Here is a 17204-nt window from a genome sequence, read left to right as displayed (position 1 = left end):
ACAGCTTCTCCTGGCCACGGTTCCCCATTCTTGATCAGAGGGAGCTGCAGGAGCGGTGTCTGCAGGCCAGGACAGCGTGTGGAGACCCCCTGCTCTGCCTCTCTCGGAGGCCACAGGGACAGGCCAGCCACATCCAGGAGCAGCAATTCCCACGGGGATACTTCCTCCAGCCATGCCAGGTTCGGCATTTTAGAACTCACCGCGCCCCCCTCCCCGGCCCCCTTCTCCCTCCCACAACTTGTCCAGCAAGTAGGAGGCTCCCAGGGGGCAGGAATAGCACAAGAGTGGGTGGAAGGGCAGCTGAAGTACCAGCCCCTGATAGCTTCCTGGCCAAACCAGTCAGGATCACCTGCCAGCGGCTCCAAGATCTACTGATCGATCCTGAGCTGCTGGCTGGTGACTGCTGCTTTAACTGATGCTTGTCCCGTGCTCACCTAGAGGACAAACGGGCTTAACGTTTACTGGTTTACAAACCCTCACCCGCAATTTAAAATAGCAAGATACGGACGGAGTCTGGTTCTTATGGAAACCCTGCGATGGGGCAGTTAAAGGACTAGTTAAAGGACTCAAAACAACCAGCTTCTTGCTCCGACTCCTGTAACCCTCATTGTACGAGGAGTAAGGCAAGTCGGGGGGGGGGGAGGGCTCTGTTTCACAATAACAGCTGTGTAGACAGCACCCAACGTCGAAATAAGCTATTCTGGATTAAGCGACGCAACGTTGCGTGGCTTATTTTGTGTTTTGCCCTGTTGTGTAGGCATGCTCGAAGTAATTAAACAGTCATTGTAATCATGCTTCTGAGCAGTCACCTGGAAATAAATATAACCATTAGCACAGCAGAAAAACCGTATCAAGCCTGATCGGCAGTATAAGAAGGGAAACTGAGGCACGCTACCTATCCATTTTATAACTGATCAGTGGAGGCTCATCTAGGATTTCAGCGGGGAGCTCTCAGTTGAAATCATAATATTGTACCTCAGCTCTTCCCTGAAAGAACACCCCGCGAGCCAGTCCTTTAGAATCTGCAGTCTAAAGCTTTATTAACGAAACAGAGTAAAATTGTGAAAGGAATCAAATGACCCCCCCCCCCAGTTACAACGGTCTTGGTGTCCGCTTGTAGCAGAGCTGCAATCAGCTGTTTGTGATTATGTCTCTGGAATCCATCGTCTGTTAGGCGGGGCCGTCAGTTCTTCCAGGCTGCAGTTCAGTGCAGAGTCAGGTGATCCGCCGGGCTGAAGAGAGAGAGGCCCTGGGGCTTGTGCCATCTCACAGCCGTACCCACGTGGAGAGAATCCCGTTGCTCTTGCTGTGCAAAAGCAGGTCCCAGGACAGAGTCTGTCACACAAACAGGTCATCTGTCCACGCAGGACTCCACCCGTTTCCGGCACCGCCCCGGCTCGCGTGCTGGTCTGAACATTCGCGACCAAGCTCATCAGATGTGGATTGACACCCCTGAGCTGCGCTGGCAGGGAAGGGCTGCGATTCCCTTGGCTGTCAAACCTCTCCGAAGAGACGGGCCCCGTCTCCTAAGGGCGTGTCCCCGAAGCCAGCGTTGAAATGCAAGTGCAGAGCCAGTGCTCAGAGCTCCTCGTACAACACCGCTACGTGCGTGCGAGCAGTGTCAACAGAAACCAGGGAATCCGAAGCTTCTCACGGACATCACACTTGGCCTGCCTTGTATAGGGTTTGGTGCAAACATGTTACACTGGTTGCAACAAGGATTCGTACATTCATGTTACAGCCCAATAGTGTCGCCCCTCCCCGGATCACTCAGTAGATTCTTACAAGGGCCCACTACAGCCTGCGTGTTTCACCCTCCACGCGCAGCACCCCATGGCTGAGATGGGGGCAATGAGACAGCCCTAGCTTGCAGACAGGAAGCCACAGCACAGAGCAACACGGTGACTTGCCCAGGGGGAGAAAGAACAGCGTGTGGCAGAGTGAAGACTAGAACCCAGATCTGCTGTGTTCTCATGAAGCACCTTGACTGTGCGGCTGGCCTCTCCCGGGCTCAGGCCATGCAAAGCAAAGTCGTATATGGAGCGAAGCGAGGTGGGGTTGCAGTTACTTGATTACAAAGACTCTTCACAGCGAGAGCCAGTTGCCAGGACCCCAGCAATGCGTCCATCTACGCAAACTGATCATCTTCCCCTGCGGTCAACTCCTTCATCCCCTGGCGCACCGCTCCCTCGATTGCCTTCTGCTCTGCCACGCTCATTGGGGGCAGCACGGCCTTCAGCTCCCTGTCGATCGTCTCCACCCTGGCCTCCACGCTCCGATCAAACTCCTCCTTCTTCTCGATCACCAAGTCATGGATGGCTTGGCGGGCCTCTTCGCAACCTGTCTGTAACCTCTCCCGCTCAATGTTGAATTTTGGATCAGATGGTTCCAGGGCGATCAGTCGCCCCAAGCTGCTTATGCGATCCATCAGGAATTTATTGGACACCTGGGTGTAGGTCTCGGAGATCATGTGCACCAGGTGGGCCACGTTGGAAGCGTTGAACGCCTGGCTGTAGATCATGTCTAGGACAAAGCAGTTGGAGGAATAATTTCCAATTTTCTGTACGTCCGAGACAGAGCTCACAAATTCCTTGATGTCCCGACTGAGGCAGGAGTCAATCAGGCTGGAGATCATCTGGAAGAACCTCACCATCTTCTCCCACTGCTCCTTCACCCTCCCTAGGGCCTCCAGCCCTTTGATCAGCATCTCTTTGGCCGTCTTGAAATCAATTTCCTGAACCTTGCATTTTTCCATGGTGCACAAGAGCTCCTTCAGTTCATCGTTCTGCTTCTTGAAGTTGTCAAAGCTCCTCTGATACTCCTCCTGGGTCTCCTTCATCATCGCCCGGCTCTGTTCCACCTTCAGATGTGCATTTTGCACGGCACCGGATGCTGCCGTGGAGGCTTGTTGGGATTTAGCCATGTTCGGCGGCTTGGCGGTGAAGGCCGGCGATCCCATTGACGATTTACTCTTTGTATCGAACTCCGATGCACTTTGGTATAAGCGTTGGATCTTTTCAACAAGAGACTTTTCTTCTTCCTTATCTTTGTTTTTGGACAAGGCCAACTTTTCCAGCTGTTCACAAATACTAAGGCCAAATGTACAGATCTTCTGAGCTTGAGTTTTTGGCTTACACTCGTTTTCTCTGTCTATGCTGCTCTTCTGCTCTCGGAAAGCATCTTTCAGCCAGTTGGTGTTGACTGTCTGAGTTTGCTCATTGACGATTTTCTGCATGTCGAGGCCAGCGGGCTCAACGATTAGCTCTTTGAGGCTTGTTGCGTACGCCAGGAGCGTCCCTGACTTGGGAAAAATTCTGAGTTCTGGTATGGTGCATCCATGCTCACTCTCCTCTAGGCTGGCCACTGTACCTCCTCCCATTTCCCCAGCTTGTATCTTGCCTAGTTTTCCTGTGTACACACTTGCAGCCCCATTGGCAACATTCAGGATTCCATTTGCAAGACTCTCCACAATGTTCATGCCCACTACATCCCACCCTGTGGGGATGGAATTCATGGCGTCCTTGAACTGGTCAAAGGTCTCATCGACGTGCTTCTTCATCTGCTTGTGATACTCCTCTGCCAGCTTCTGCGCCTCCCTGGTGGCTTCCTCCTTGATCCGAGCCTGCTGCAGGGCGATCTCGACTTCCTTCAGCTCATCCTCGTAACCCTTCTTGGCGTTCAAACAGGCCTCCATCAGCTCCTGGATCAGGTGGATGACGTCTGAATACTTGTCCTCCACTGCTTTGGCTAAGGCTTGGCAGTCGTCTGCCACGGCCTTCATGTTCTTTAGCTGCGTGGGCAGCATGGCGTTCACCGTCTCCATGTCCTGGAACAGAATTTTAACAATCGTCTTCGTCCGTCCCGGGACGCTCATGGAGAGCAGCCGGATCTTGTCCATGTTGACGTGCGCAGCGTTGAAGGCCTCCCAGCCTTGGTTGCTGACTTGACACAAAGAGGCCCTGAAGGATTCTGGGTACTTGATGTGCTTGAAGCCATCCTTAGGGGGGTTCTTATTGATGGAGAAGTCCTTCTGCGCCGCTGAAATGAACACGAGCTGCCCCAGGATGGCGATGGAGATGGGGGCCGGCATGAGGAACTCCTCCCAGTTGGCGTAGGACTTCATCCTCAGCGCCGTCTCCTCCCGCACACTCTGAGCTTTGCTGACATTCAGCTCAGCTTTAACCAGCGCTTGGGACGACTTCTTGCCTTCATCCGCCATTGGGCAGCCAGTAACGCTGAAAACATGATGAGTTGTGATTAAATTTGTCCATTAGGGCAGCACCCAATGCGAAGAGAGACTCCAACGTGCTGGGTGTAGGACAGAGACCTGAACCCATGTTCGCTTCCCTTAGAGACCTAGTGCACGAAGGCTACGGCTAGACTGTGGCTGTTTTGTGGAAGAGGAAATGCAAATGGAGAGCTCATTTGCATATCGCATGCTCTCATTTGCATATCCACTTCCAATCCTTTTTGTAGAAGAGGCTTTTTGCGATAAAAAGCCCTGTGTACATGGGGCAATTTGTCATCAAAACTCCCTTTTCTGCAAGAGCCTGTAAATCTCAGTTTGAGGCACAACGGGGCCTTGATCCCAGCTGGGGCAGGGACTGTCACTCACTGTGTCTGTGCAGCACCTGGCACAACAGGACCCTGATCTCAGCTGGGGCAGGGACTGTCTCTCGCTGTGTCTGTGCAGCTCCCGGCACAATGGGGCCCTGATCTCAGCTGGGGCAGGGACTGTCTCTCGCTGTGTCTGTGCAGCGCCCGGCACAAGGGGGCCCTGATCTCAGCTGGGGCAGGGACTGTCTCTCGCTGTGTCTGTGCAGCTCCCGGCACAACGGGGCCCTGATCCCAGCTGGGGCAGGGACTGTCTCTCGCTGTGTCTGTGCAGCGCCCGGCACAACGGGGCCCTGATCTCAGCTGGGGCAGGGACTGTCTCTCGCTGTGTCTGTGCAGCGCCCGGCACAACGGGGCCCTGATCTCAGCTGGGGCAGGGACTGTCTCTCGCTGTGTCTGTGCAGCGCCCGGCACAACGGGGCCCAAATGTTAAGTGTCATGCTTAGAAATAAGGCAAATGCACAAATACAGATGGGGGATGGAGGGGGGGGGTGCCTGGCCTGGCCTGGCAGGAACAGTGCGTAGGAGGGTCTGGGAGTTATGGTGGATCACAACCTCAGTATGAGTCACCGGCAGGATGGTGTTACATAAAAAGCACACACTAGCGTAGGCCGCATTAACAGAAGCAGAGCATCAACTCACAGGAGGTGATCGGATGGTGCTAGTCTGTGCTGGGTAGGCCTCAGCTAGGGCCCTGTAGCCTGTTTTGGTCTCCAGTGCCTAGAAAGTCTGTAGCCAACCAAGAAAGGCTGCAGGGGCGAGTGACAGAGCTGGGATGGATTGGAAGCTGTGTGAGCAAAGGCCAAAGGGACTGGGTACGTTTTGTTCAGAAAAGAGGAAATTAAGAGGGACCATGATAATAGTCTGTAAATATGTGGAGGGCGGCTATTAAAAAAAAGGGGGGAGAAAAGTTGTTCTCTCTTGCTGCACAGGTTCAGCTACAGCACCACCGATGTCAATTACATCTTAAAGCAGCAAGGCAGGGGCAGGGAGCAGGAGCAAAGGGCTGAAGGGGAACCCTAGGCTAATTAAGCCGTGGGGTCCCTGCGGGTAGGGGACGGCTATGCTAGGCGAATTGAAGCATCGGTAGCCAATTAAGTCTTTGCTTAGGAACTTAATAAACGCCCCCACCCAGCTTCAGGAAGACAAGGTGGAGTGAGGAAGAATGGAGGAACTTGGTCTCGCATGCACTTCTTATCAGTAAACGAGGCAAATACAACTTAGATGGGGCTACTAGAAGGTGGGTGCAGAACTGGCTGGAGAACCATTCTCACAGAGTCGTTACTAACACTTCACAAACCTGCTGGGAGGGCAGAACAAAGGAGGTTTTCGTTTTTGAAGCCGAAAATGCCGACCTGGGGTGCGGAGCCCGAAATTGACATCCGGAGCCCAAAATCACAGGGGTCTCTTTTGGAACCTGTTCAATATCTTCATCAATCATTGAGATATTGGCATAGCCAGGGTGCTTATTAAGTTTGCAGATGATACCAAGCTGGGAGGGGTTGCGCCTGCTTTGGAGGATGGGGTCCTAATTCAAACTCTCGTAAATCGGATGAAGTTCAATATGGACAAATGCAAAGTGCTCCACTTAGAATCATAGAACACTAGGACTGGAAGGGACCTCGAGAGTCATCGAGTCCAGTCCCCTGCCCTCATGGCAGGACCAATCTCCATCTACACCATCCCTGATAGACATTTCTCTAACCTGCTCTTCAATATCTCCAGAGATGGGGATTCCACAACCTCCCTGGGCAACTTATTCCAGCGTTTAGCCACCCTGACAGTTAGGAACTTTTTTCTAATGTCCAACCTAAACCTCCCTGGCTGCAGTTTAAGCCCATTGCTTCTTGTTCTATCCTCAGAGGCCAGGAAGAACAAGGTTTCTCCCTCCTCCTTGTGACACCCTTTTAGATACCTGAAAACTGCTCCCATGTCCCCCCTCAATATTCTCCTTTCCAAACTAAACAAGCCCAATTCTTTCAGTCTTCCCTTATAGCTCATGTTCTCTAGACCTTTCATCATTCTTGTTGCTCTTCTCTGGACCTTCTCCAATTTCTCCACATCTTTCTTGAAATGCGGTGCCCAGAACTGGACACAATCCTCCAGCTGAGGCCTAACCAGCGCAGAGTGGAGCAGAAGAACGACTTCTCGTGTCTTGCTCACAACACACCTTAGGAAGGAACAATCCATTTCACACACAGAGAATGGGAAGCGACTGTCTAGGAAGGAGTATGGCAGAAAGGGATCTAGGGGTCAGAGTGGACCACGAGCTAAACAGGAGCCAACAGTGTGACGCTGTCGCAGAAAAAGCAAACATGATTCTGGGCTGCATGAACAGGAGTGCTGGGAGCAAGACACGAGAAGTCATTCCTCCGCTCTGCTCTGTGCTGATCAGGCCTCAGCTGGAGGATTGTGTCCAGCTCTGGGCCCCACATTTCAAGAAGGATGTGGAGAAATTGGAGAATGTCCAGAAGAGCAACAAGAATGATGAAAGGTCTAGAGGAAGGAAGGCTGAAGGAACTGGGCTTGTTTAGTTTGGAAAAGAGAACACTGAGGGGGGACATGAGAGCAGTTTTCAGGTGTCTAAAAGGGTGTTGCAAGGAGGAGGGAGAAAACTTGTTCATCGTGGCCTGTGAGGATAGAACAAGAAGCAATGGGCTTAAACTGCAGCCAGGGAGGTTTAGGTTGGACATTAGGAAAAACTTCCCGCCCGTCAGGGTGGTGAAACACTGGAATAAGTTGCTTAGGGAGGTTGTAGAATCTCCATCTCTGGGGATATTTAAGAGCCGGTTAGACGGGGAAGGTCTAGACAGTGCTTGGTGCTGCCCTGAGGGCAGGGGACTGGACTCAATGACCTCTCGCGGTCCCTTCCACTCCTTGTGTTCTATGAGTCTATGAACCGGAGCAATTGTTGAGATTTGAAAGGCTGGCGAATTGGGGGAAGAGAGACCCTGTGCCCCAGCAGAAAGGACTGAGGGCAACCCTGCCCAAGGTGGAAGAGCATAAGAAACCTTCAGGGGTAGAGAGCAGCTGGGTCTCAAGAGCAGGGCAAAGGGATTTCCTAGACCCTCCCTGCCAAGGAAGGTGGGGGACCCAAGATATCAACCCTGGTCATCTTGTCACACTCGGGAAACATCCGAAGTGTAAGGACATGGTGCAAGCTGCTGAGGGAGGTCATGGAAACACCATCCCTGCGAGCCTTTTGCTCCGGGGAATCCTGCGCCTCGGAGCTGTGCGGGGTTTGTGCAGAATGATTGTTCTGTGCAGAATGTCACTGTTCTCCGCAGCACTGGCCCTGTGGAGCTGCCGGCTGCCACTAGGGGTCGCAGGACCTGGCAGACCCCTGCACGGCTCCCCAGTTTGCAGCAGATGCTGCCAGTGGATGTGAGGGGGAACTGGAGGGTCCCAGCACCCCCTGAAGGAAGGACGCTGCGTGTCCTACAGTGAGTAGAGCCATAACACAGCCCAGCACTGAAATCCCCACAGGAAACCCCACCCAGCCCATCTGCCCAGCTTCAGGCTGTGTCTGCCTATTGGCCTCTGGGAAGAAAGGCTGCAGGTGCCTGAGTCAAGGGCTCTGTGCAGCCCCCTGGATGGTCCCCCTCCGAATCCTGCTCACTCTCCCCCTTGCAGGGCCCTCTCTTTGGGAACCTCTGAAAGGCAGCCCCAGAGTCGAGGGGAATCGACTAACAGGCCGGAGGGGCAGCGCTCTGCCCCCAGCTGTGCCTGGCTGGTGTGCGTGACCCCCAGACTGAGGTGCCCAACTAAACCAAAACATAGCAAAGAAACAGGCATTACGTTAACTCAGCTCCAGGTGGGCCTGTAGAGCTGCCTGGATGAGGGACTAATAAAATAGTCGATTAACTGATAAGCGAAAACAAAGACAAAGCTTATTGGTTAATGCTACAGACTCCACACCTCCCTTCCCCCTCCCCCAGCCCGTTGCCAATAAGGGTACCTCTAAACCACACCCCTCTGTCAGCTGAGGGAGGTAAATTAGATGTTTTGAAAGTGCAAATGAAGCAGGGATTTAAATAATCATTTGCATAATCCTGTCATGGCACTGTTTTGAACAAGCGCCATGTCGAAAGTGAAACCCCGGGTTAGACAGGTTTTTCCGACAACGGGGAACTTTTTCAAAAGATCTTATACTCTCCAAAACAAAAACGATCGTGTAGTCCTTGTTTTTGGAGATCTTTCGTAAAAGCTCCCAATGTCTAACAGGGGTGGGGGCTCCTCAGGAGTAGAGTCTGAACGCACTGGCTGCTGGCTCTGCCCCCGGGGACTATGGACTAGTCAAGTAGGCGATAAGAATTCGGGAGGTTACTCGGCGATTGAGTTAACGATATTTCCCATCCCTCGCCTGCATGGTCCCCCCAGACTTGCTGACCGGAGAGTTGCAGTAAATGGCTCTCGGGCAGGGCGTGCGGAGAGCCGGTTCCTCCGACAGCAGAACATGCCGAATCAGTTTCCCCAGGGAATTCTCCAGGATGCCAACGCGGGGACACGTTTGCTCAGTGAATGGGGCAGGGCCAGCGGGATACGGTGGCTGGGAGGAAACGGGGCCCGCTCAGCTTGGAAACAAGGCGTCGGTTCGGAACAGCGAGGGAATTAACCCTGGGGCCAGTTTCCCCGGGGGCCGGGGGAGCCTCCATCATGCACAGTTGGGAGGGTTCTGCTCTGGGAATTACCGGGCGCTCTGCGGGAGCTCACACAAGACACCCCACGGCTCCCGTCTGGCTTGGGGACCTCAGGGGCCGTCTGGAGTGGAGTGGGCGCGGAGTGGGCTGGGCGCGGAGAGAGCCGACCCCTCACACCCTGTCGGCCCCCACCCGCCTGATTCACCAGGGGGGATTTCCCGGCCAGAGAAATCTGTTTCACAACAGATCCAACCAGCTGCCACCGGGACAGCACAGAGCCTCACCATAAGCGGTCGGGGTGCGGGTGCTCGCTCAGTCCTGCTGCGGAAGCTGGAAAGCCGCTGCCTGGCGCCGATTGCAGACACAGTGGGGGCTCCACGCGGCTCCCTGGGGGTCCAAGCTGCACCGTGGGATCTGTGGGGCTGGGGTGAGATGTTACCCTGTGAGGAGCCCCCTTGGCTTCCCTTCCCCCCCCCCCATTGCACTAGCAGGAGGTGGGGGAAGGGCAGGAGGGGAGGGGTTCCAGGCGGGTACATAGGGTGACATGCCTGGGACCCCTCCCCTCCTGCCCTTCCCCCAGCCTCCTGCCATGTCACCCTGTGTACCCCCTGGGACCCCTCCCCCTGCCCTTCCCCCAGCCTCCTGCCATGTCACCCTGTGTACCCCCTGGGACCCCTCCCCTCTGCCCTTCCCCCAGCCTCCTGCCATGTCACCCTATGTACCCCCTGGAACCCCTCCCCTCTGCCCTTCCCCCAGCCTCCTGCCATGTCACCCTGTGTACCCCCTGGGACCCCTCCCCTCTGCCCTTCCCCCAGCCTCCTGCCATGTCACCCTATGTACCCCCTGGGACCCCTCCCCTCTGCCCTTCCCCCAGCCTCCTGCCATGTCACCCTGTGTACCCCCTGGGACCCCTCCCCTCTGCCCTTCCCCCAGCCTCCTGCCATGTCACCCTATGTACCCCCTGGGACCCCTCCCCTCTGCCCTTCCCCCAGCCTCCTGCCATGTCACCCTGTGTACCCCCTGGGACCCCTCCCCTCTGCCCTTCCCCCAGCCTCCTGCCATGTCACCCTGTGTACCCCCTGGGACCCCTCCCCCTGCCCTTCCCCCAGCCTCCTGCCATGTCACCCTGTGTACCCCCTGGGACCCCTCCCCTCTGCCCTTCCCCCAGCCTCCTGCCATGTCACCCTATGTACCCCCTGGGCCCCTCCCCCTGCCCTTCCCCCAGCCTCCTGCCATGTCACCCTGTGTACCCCCTGGGACCCCTCCCCTCTGCCCTTCCCCCAGCCTCCTGCCATGTCACCCTATGTACCCCCTGGGACCCCTCCCCTCTGCCCTTCCCCCAGCCTCCTGCCATGTCACCCTATGTACCCCCTGGACCCCTCCCCCTGCCCTTCCCCCAGCCTCCTGCCATGTCACCCTGTGTACCCCCTGGGACCCCTCCCCTCTGCCCTTCCCCCAGCCTCCTGCCATGTCACCCTATGTACCCCCTGGGACCGCTCCCCCTGCCCTTCCCCCAGCCTCCTGCCATGTCACCCTGTGTACCCCCTGGGACCCCTCCCCCTGCCCTTCCCCCAGCCTCCTGCCATGTCACCCTGTGTACCCCCTGGGACCCCTCCCTCTGCCCTTCCCCCAGCCTCCTGCCATGTCACCCTATGTACCCCCTGGGACCCTCCCCCTGCCCTTCCCCCAGCCTCCTGCCATGTCACCCTGTGTACCCCCTGGGACCCCTCCCCCTGCCCTTCCCCCAGCCTCCTGCCATGTCACCCTATGTACCCCCTGGGACCTCTCCCCTCTGCCCTTCCCCCAGCCTCCTGCCATGTCACCCTGTGTACCCCCTGGGACCCTCCCCTCTGCCCTTCCCTCAGCCTCCTGCCATGTCACCCTGTGTACCCCCTGGGACCCCTCCCCTCTGCCCTTCCCCCAGCCTCCTGCCATGTCACCCTGTGTACCCCCTGGGACCCCTCCCCCTGCCCTTCCCCCAGCCTCCTGCCATGTCACCCTATGTACCCCCTGGGACCCCTCCCCTCTGCCCTTCCCCCAGCCTCCTGCCATGTCACCCTGTGTACCCCCTGGGACCCCTCCCCTCTGCCCTTCCCCCAGCCTCCTGCCATGTCACCCTATGTACCCCCTGGGACCCTCCCCCTGCCCTTCCCCCAGCCTCCTGCCATGTCACCCTATGTACCCCCTGGGACCCCTCCCCTCTGCCCTTCCCCCAGCCTCCTGCCATGTCACCCTGTGTACCCCCTGGGACCCCTCCCCCTGCCCTTCCCCCAGCCTCCTGCCATGTCACCCTGTGTACCCCCTGGGACCCCTCCCCTCTGCCCTTCCCCCAGCCTCCTGCCATGTCACCCTATGTACCCCCTGGGCCCCTCCCCCTGCCCTTCCCCCAGCCTCCTGCCATGTCACCCTATGTACCCCCTGGGCCCCTCCCCCTGCCCTTCCCCCAGCCTCCTGCCATGTCACCCTATGTACCCCCTGGGACCCCTCCCCTCTGCCCTTCCCCCAGCCTCCTACCATGTCACCCTGTGTACCCCCTGGGACCCCTCCCCTCTGCCCTTCCCCCAGCCTCCTGCCATGTCACCCTATGTACCCCCTGGGACCCTCCCCCTGCCCTTCCCCCAGCCTCCTGCCATGTCACCCTGTGTACCCCCTGGGACCCCTCCCCTCTGCCCTTCCCCCAGCCTCCTGCCATGTCACCCTATGTACCCCCTGGGCCCCTCCCCCTGCCCTTCCCCCAGCCTCCTGCCATGTCACCCTATGTACCCCCTGGACCCCTCCCCCTGCCCTTCCCCCAGCCTCCTGCCATGTCACCCTGTGTACCCCCTGGGACCCCTCCCCTCTGCCCTTCCCCCAGCCTCCTGCCATGTCACCCTATGTACCCCCTGGGACCGCTCCCCCTGCCCTTCCCCCAGCCTCCTGCCATGTCACCCTGTGTACCCCCTGGGACCCCTCCCCCTGCCCTTCCCCCAGCCTCCTGCCATGTCACCCTGTGTACCCCCTGGGACCCCTCCCCTCTGCCCTTCCCCCAGCCTCCTGCCATGTCACCCTATGTACCCCCTGGGACCCTCCCCTCTGCCCTTCCCCCAGCCTCCTGCCATGTCACCCTATGTACCCCCTGGGACCGCTCCCCCTGCCCTTCCCCCAGCCTCCTGCCATGTCACCCTGTGTACCCCCTGGGACCCCTCCCCCTGCCCTTCCCCCAGCCTCCTGCCATGTCACCCTATGTACCCCCTGGGACCTCTCCCCTCTGCCCTTCCCCCAGCCTCCTGCCATGTCACCCTGTGTACCCCCTGGGACCCCTACCCCTGCCCTTCCCCCAGCCTCTGGCCATGTCACCCTGTGTACCCCCTGGGTCCCTCCTCTCTGCCCTTCCCCCAGCCTCTGGCCATGTCACCCTGTGTACCCCCTGGGACCCCTCCCCTCTGCCCTTCCCCCAGCCTCTGGCCATGTCACCCTGTGTACCCCCTGGGACCCTCCCCTCTGCCCTTCCCCCAGCCTCTGGCCATGTCACCCTATGTACCCCCTGGAACCCTCCCCTCTGCCCTTCCCCCAGCCTCCTGCCATGTCACCCTATGTACCCCATGGGACCCCTCCCCTCTGCCCTTCCCCCAGCCTCCTGCCATGTCACCCTGTGTACCCCCTGGGACCCTCCCCTCTGCCCTTCCCCCAGCCTCCTGCCATGTCACCCTGTGTACCCCCTGGGACCCCTCCCCTCTGCCCTTCCCCCAGCCTCCTGCCATGTCACCCTGTGTACCCCCTGGGACCCTCCTCTCTGCCCTTCCCCCAGCCTCCTGCCATGTCACCCTGTGTACCCCCTGGGACCCTCCCCTCTGCCCTTCCCCCAGCCTCCTGCCATGTCACCCTATGTACCCCCCTGGGACCCTCCCCTCTGCCCTTCCCCCAGCCTCCTGCCATGTCACCCTGTGTACCCCCTGGGACCCTCCTCTCTGCCCTTCCCCCAGCCTCCTGCCATGTCACCCTATGTACCCCATGGGACCCCTCCCCTCTGCCCTTCCCCCAGCCTCTGGCCATGTCACCCTATGTACCCCCTGGGACCCCTCCCCTCTGCCCTTCCCCCAGCCTCCTGCCATGTCACCCTGTGTACCCCCTGGGACCCTCCTCTCTGCCCTTCCCCCAGCCTCCTGCCATGTCACCCTGTGTACCCCCTGGGACCCTCCCCTCTGCCCTTCCCCCAGCCTCCTGCCATGTCACCCTGTGTACCCCCTGGAACCCCTCCCCTCTGCCCTTCCCCCAGCCTCCTGCCATGTCACCCTATGTACCCCCTGGGACCCCTCCCCCTGCCCTTCCCCCAGCCTCCTGCCATGTCACCCTATGTACCCCCTGGGACCCCTCCCCTCTGCCCTTCCCCCAGCCTCCTGCCATGTCACCCTGTGTACCCCCTGGGACCCCTCCCCTCTGCCCTTCCCCCAGCCTCCTGCCATGTCACCCTATGTACCCCCTGGGACCCCTCCCCCTGCCCTTCCCCCAGCCTCCTGCCATGTCACCCTATGTACCCCCTGGGAACCCTTCCCCTCTGCCCTTCCCCCAGCCTCCTGCCATGTCACCCTGTGTACCCCCTGGGACCCCTCCCCCTGCCCTTCCCCCAGCCTCCTGCCATGTCACCCTGTGTACCCCCTGGAACCCCTCCCCTCTGCCCTTCCCCCAGCCTCCTGCCATGTCACCCTGTGTACCCCCTGGGACCCCTCCCCCTGCCCTTCCCCCAGCCTCCTGCCATGTCACCCTATGTACCCCCTGGACCCCTCCCCCTGCCCTTCCCCCAGCCTCCTGCCATGTCACCCTATGTACCCCCTGGGACCCCTCCCCCTGCCCTTCCCCCAGCCTCCTGCCATGTCACCCTGTGTACCCCCTGGGACCCCTCCCCCTGCCCTTCCCCCAGCCTCCTGCCATGTCACCCTATGTACCCCCTGGACCCCTCCCCCTGCCCTTCCCCCAGCCTCCTGCCATGTCACCCTATGTACCCCCTGGACCCCTCCCCCTGCCCTTCCCCCAGCCTCCTGCCATGTCACCCTGTGTACCCCCTGGGACCCCTCCCCTCTGCCCTTCCCCCAGCCTCCTGCCATGTCACCCTGTGTACCCCCTGGGACCCTCCCCTCTGCCCTTCCCCCAGCCTCCTGCCATGTCACCCTATGTACCCCCTGGGAACCCTTCCCCTCTGCCCTTCCCCCAGCCTCCTGCCATGTCACCCTGTGTACCCCCTGGGACCCCTCCCCCTGCCCTTCCCCCAGCCTCCTGCCATGTCACCCTGTGTACCCCCTGGGACCCCTCCCCCTGCCCTTCCCCCAGCCTCCTGCCATGTCACCCTATGTACCCCCTGGGATCCTCCCCTCTGCCCTTCCCCCAGCCTCCTGCCATCTCATCCTGTGTACCCCCTGGGACCCTTCTCTCTGCCCTTCCCCCAGCCTCTGGCCATGTCACCCCTGGGCCGGAGCGGGAGCTAGAGGGGTGCCCGGGCTCTCGGCAAACTCCTCCTGGAGGCGTCGGCGAGGCCCGGAGAGAGGGGCGGTAGCGGGGCCGGGGCGCGGCGGGGTCCCCTCGCTGATCTGTGCTGGGAGCCTCTGGGGCGCGGAGTCGCCAGCACAAGGGCCCTTCTGGCTCGGAGAGCCGCAGACACAGAGTCCGGCCGGCCGGGGCCGTTTCCCGCTGGGGGGCAGCTCGCTCTGCCCCGCCGGGCGCGGATCCTCCCCCAGCCCCAGCCGAGCCGCCCCCAGGGCATTTCCTGGGCGTCCCCAGGCGTGGGAGCCGCCCAGGGCCGGTGCCGGGGCAGGGAAGGTGCCCAGGGTGCGCTCCCCCGGCAGCGCTCCCGAGTCCCGTGTAGACGCAGCTGGCCGGGGGAATCCGACGCGGGGAACGGAACGGGACGGGTCTCCGCTCACGGACGCTGCCAGCCCCGGCCGGTCCTGCTGCTCTGGAGTCTCCGAGCCCCGCAAGCGAGCGGTGCGGGGATTGGGGGGGGGGGGGCTGCGCACAGAGCCGGCTACTCACACCCGGAGCCGCCTGACTTGCCGGGGATGGGAGGGGGGGGGGGCGAGATCTCCCAGGCCTGATTCTCCCTGCAAAGTGCCCCGCACCTGCCGGGGGAGACGCCTCACCACGAACCGCCCGCTCGCTGCGCCCGTCCGCGACGCGCTGCCTCCTCCGGGCTCCGGGGCACCGCGCTCTGAGCGGGGACGGGCGGGCGGCTGCCTTTAAGGGCCTGGGGGCAGCGCGGGGGGCGGAGGGGGCTGGCTCCCTCCGCTTTCAGTTTCGCTGCCCCCCACCCCGGTGGGGCCGGAGCCACCCGCAGACCAATGACGCTAGAGCAGCGCCCAGGGAGCTGCGCCTGCGGGGCCGGGGGGGCCCTTGTGCAATTCGCCGTGGCTGGGGCCCGGGGGCTCGTGTTGCCCCCAGCGCCCACCGCTCGCGTGCCCCGTATGGACAGCGCCCGGCGTCACGTCGGATTCCCCTGCCCAGCTGCGTCTACACCCTGCGCGGGGGCGGGTGGAGCGGCCCCTGCGCGGGGGCGGGTGGAGCGCGGAGCGCACCTTCCCCGCCCCAGGGCTAGTGCTGGGCCCGATAAATGCCCCCCAAAGATGGTGCCAGCCCCAGAGGGGCAGAGCGCGCTGCCCCCCCCCCCCCCCGCAGTGGGAATGGCCCCAGCTGGCCGGACTCTGTGTCTGTGGCTCTCGGAGCCAGAAGGGCCCTTGTGCTGGTGACTGCGCCCCCAGCTAACGCCCCAGACGATCCCAGCTCAGATCAGTGAGGGGACCCTGCTGGGCACCAGCCCCTCTACTGCCCCTCCCTCCGGGCCACCCTGACACCTCATTTCCAGGCGCAGTTTATCCAGCGCCTGCTGCTGGCCCAGGAGCTGGTGTGAGCCCACAGGGGGAGCCGGGAAGTGTCCGGTCACTGAATCGGTGAGTAACCTCATGAATTCTCATCGGTTACTTGACTAGCCCATAGTCCCTGGGGGCGGGGCCGGCAGCCAGTGCGTCCAGCCCCACGCTCGGCTAGCCCCCTGCCACTCCAGCGCAGGTGCCAGGTGGGCGCTGTACCAAGAGAGAAGCCAGTTTAAAAACCAGCTCCCCTCAGGGACCAGCTGCCTCTCGCCCCATGCTGCTGCCCTGAAACAGGGCCCCTATCCAGCACTTAAACTCCCAGGCCCGGTGCGAGCCAGAACTGAGCCGGGCTGCCTGTCCACCCAGCTCCTAATACACTTTAAATGCAGAACCTCAGCGGGGGTAAGTCCCAGCCCCGGGGCAATCCAGGGCTGGGCTGGGCTGGGCTGGGCTGGGTTGCTCGCCAGTCTGCTAAAAAATGGACTGGAAAAGGGCGGGGGGCGTGAACGCGTGTAGTCTAAAGCATTAACCAATCAGCTTTGGCTTATCGGGATCAAAGCTCATTCCATAAAGACTGGCATGAGATGAAACCTCCAGGGACACATCTGATGAAAACTGGCAGCTTTTGCTTCTCGGTTAATCGACTCCACTATTACGTCCCTAATCCAGGCTGCCCCACTGACCCGCCAGGAGTCGAGTTCACATGATGCCTGTTTCTCTGCTTTGCTTTCGTTTAGTTGGGCACCGCAGTCCGGGGCGGGACGGGTCACACACGCCAGCCAGGCACAGCTGGGGGCAGAGCGCTGCCCCTCTGGCCTGTTAGTCGATTCCCCTCGACCCTGGGGCTGCCTTTCAGAGGTTCCCAAAGAGAGGGCCCTGCAAGGGGGAGAGTGAGCGGGATTCGGAGGGGGACCGTCCAGGGGGCTGCACAGAGCCCTTGACTCAGGCACCTGCAGCCTTTCTTCCCAGAGGCCAATAGGCAGACACAGCCTGAAGCTGGGCAGATGGGCTGGGTGGGGTTTCCTGTGTGGATTTCAGCGCTGGGCTGTGTTCGGCTGGCTCTGCTCACTGTAGGACACACAGCGTCCTTCCTTCTGGGGGTGGTAGAGGTCAT

General features: G+C 60.2%; 1 protein-coding gene across 4 annotated transcripts; it reads right to left on the bottom strand.

Annotated features, from left to right (window-relative positions):
- Positions 1-993: 993 nt before the first annotated feature.
- LOC112546115 (uncharacterized) lies at positions 994-16795 on the bottom strand. Of its 4 annotated transcripts, none has more exons than XM_089771737.1 (3): positions 16774-16795; positions 9539-9676; positions 994-4235 (listed from the first exon to the last, which is right to left on the bottom strand). In XM_089771737.1, the coding sequence occupies exon 3, from the start codon at positions 4217-4219 to the stop codon at positions 2129-2131; it is 2091 nt and encodes a 696-aa protein (XP_089627863.1). In that variant the 5' UTR covers positions 4220-4235; positions 9539-9676; positions 16774-16795; the 3' UTR covers positions 994-2128. The 4 variants fall into 4 exon arrangements, with proteins under 4 accessions (XP_089627863.1, XP_089627861.1, XP_075774201.2 ...); XM_089771735.1 differs by lacking the exon at positions 16774-16795 and adding an exon at positions 15344-15683; XM_075918086.2 differs by lacking the exon at positions 16774-16795 and adding an exon at positions 15365-15612.
- Between the last annotated feature and the right edge of the window lie 409 nt (positions 16796-17204).

The sequence above is a fragment of the Pelodiscus sinensis genome, chromosome 19 (assembly GCF_052426305.1).
Source record: "Pelodiscus sinensis isolate ZL-2025 chromosome 19, ASM5242630v1, whole genome shotgun sequence".
Lineage (NCBI taxonomy): Eukaryota > Metazoa > Chordata > Testudines > Trionychidae > Pelodiscus > Pelodiscus sinensis.
Note: the sequence above shows the minus strand (reverse complement) of the source record. Positions and strands in the feature narration are given on the sequence as shown.

What these genes read in the sequence shown, in the direction of transcription:
- LOC112546115 (XM_089771737.1), bottom strand. Translation starts at nt 4,219, where the DNA reads ATGGCGGATGAAGGCAAGAAGTCGTCCCAAGCGCTGGTTAAAGCTGAG.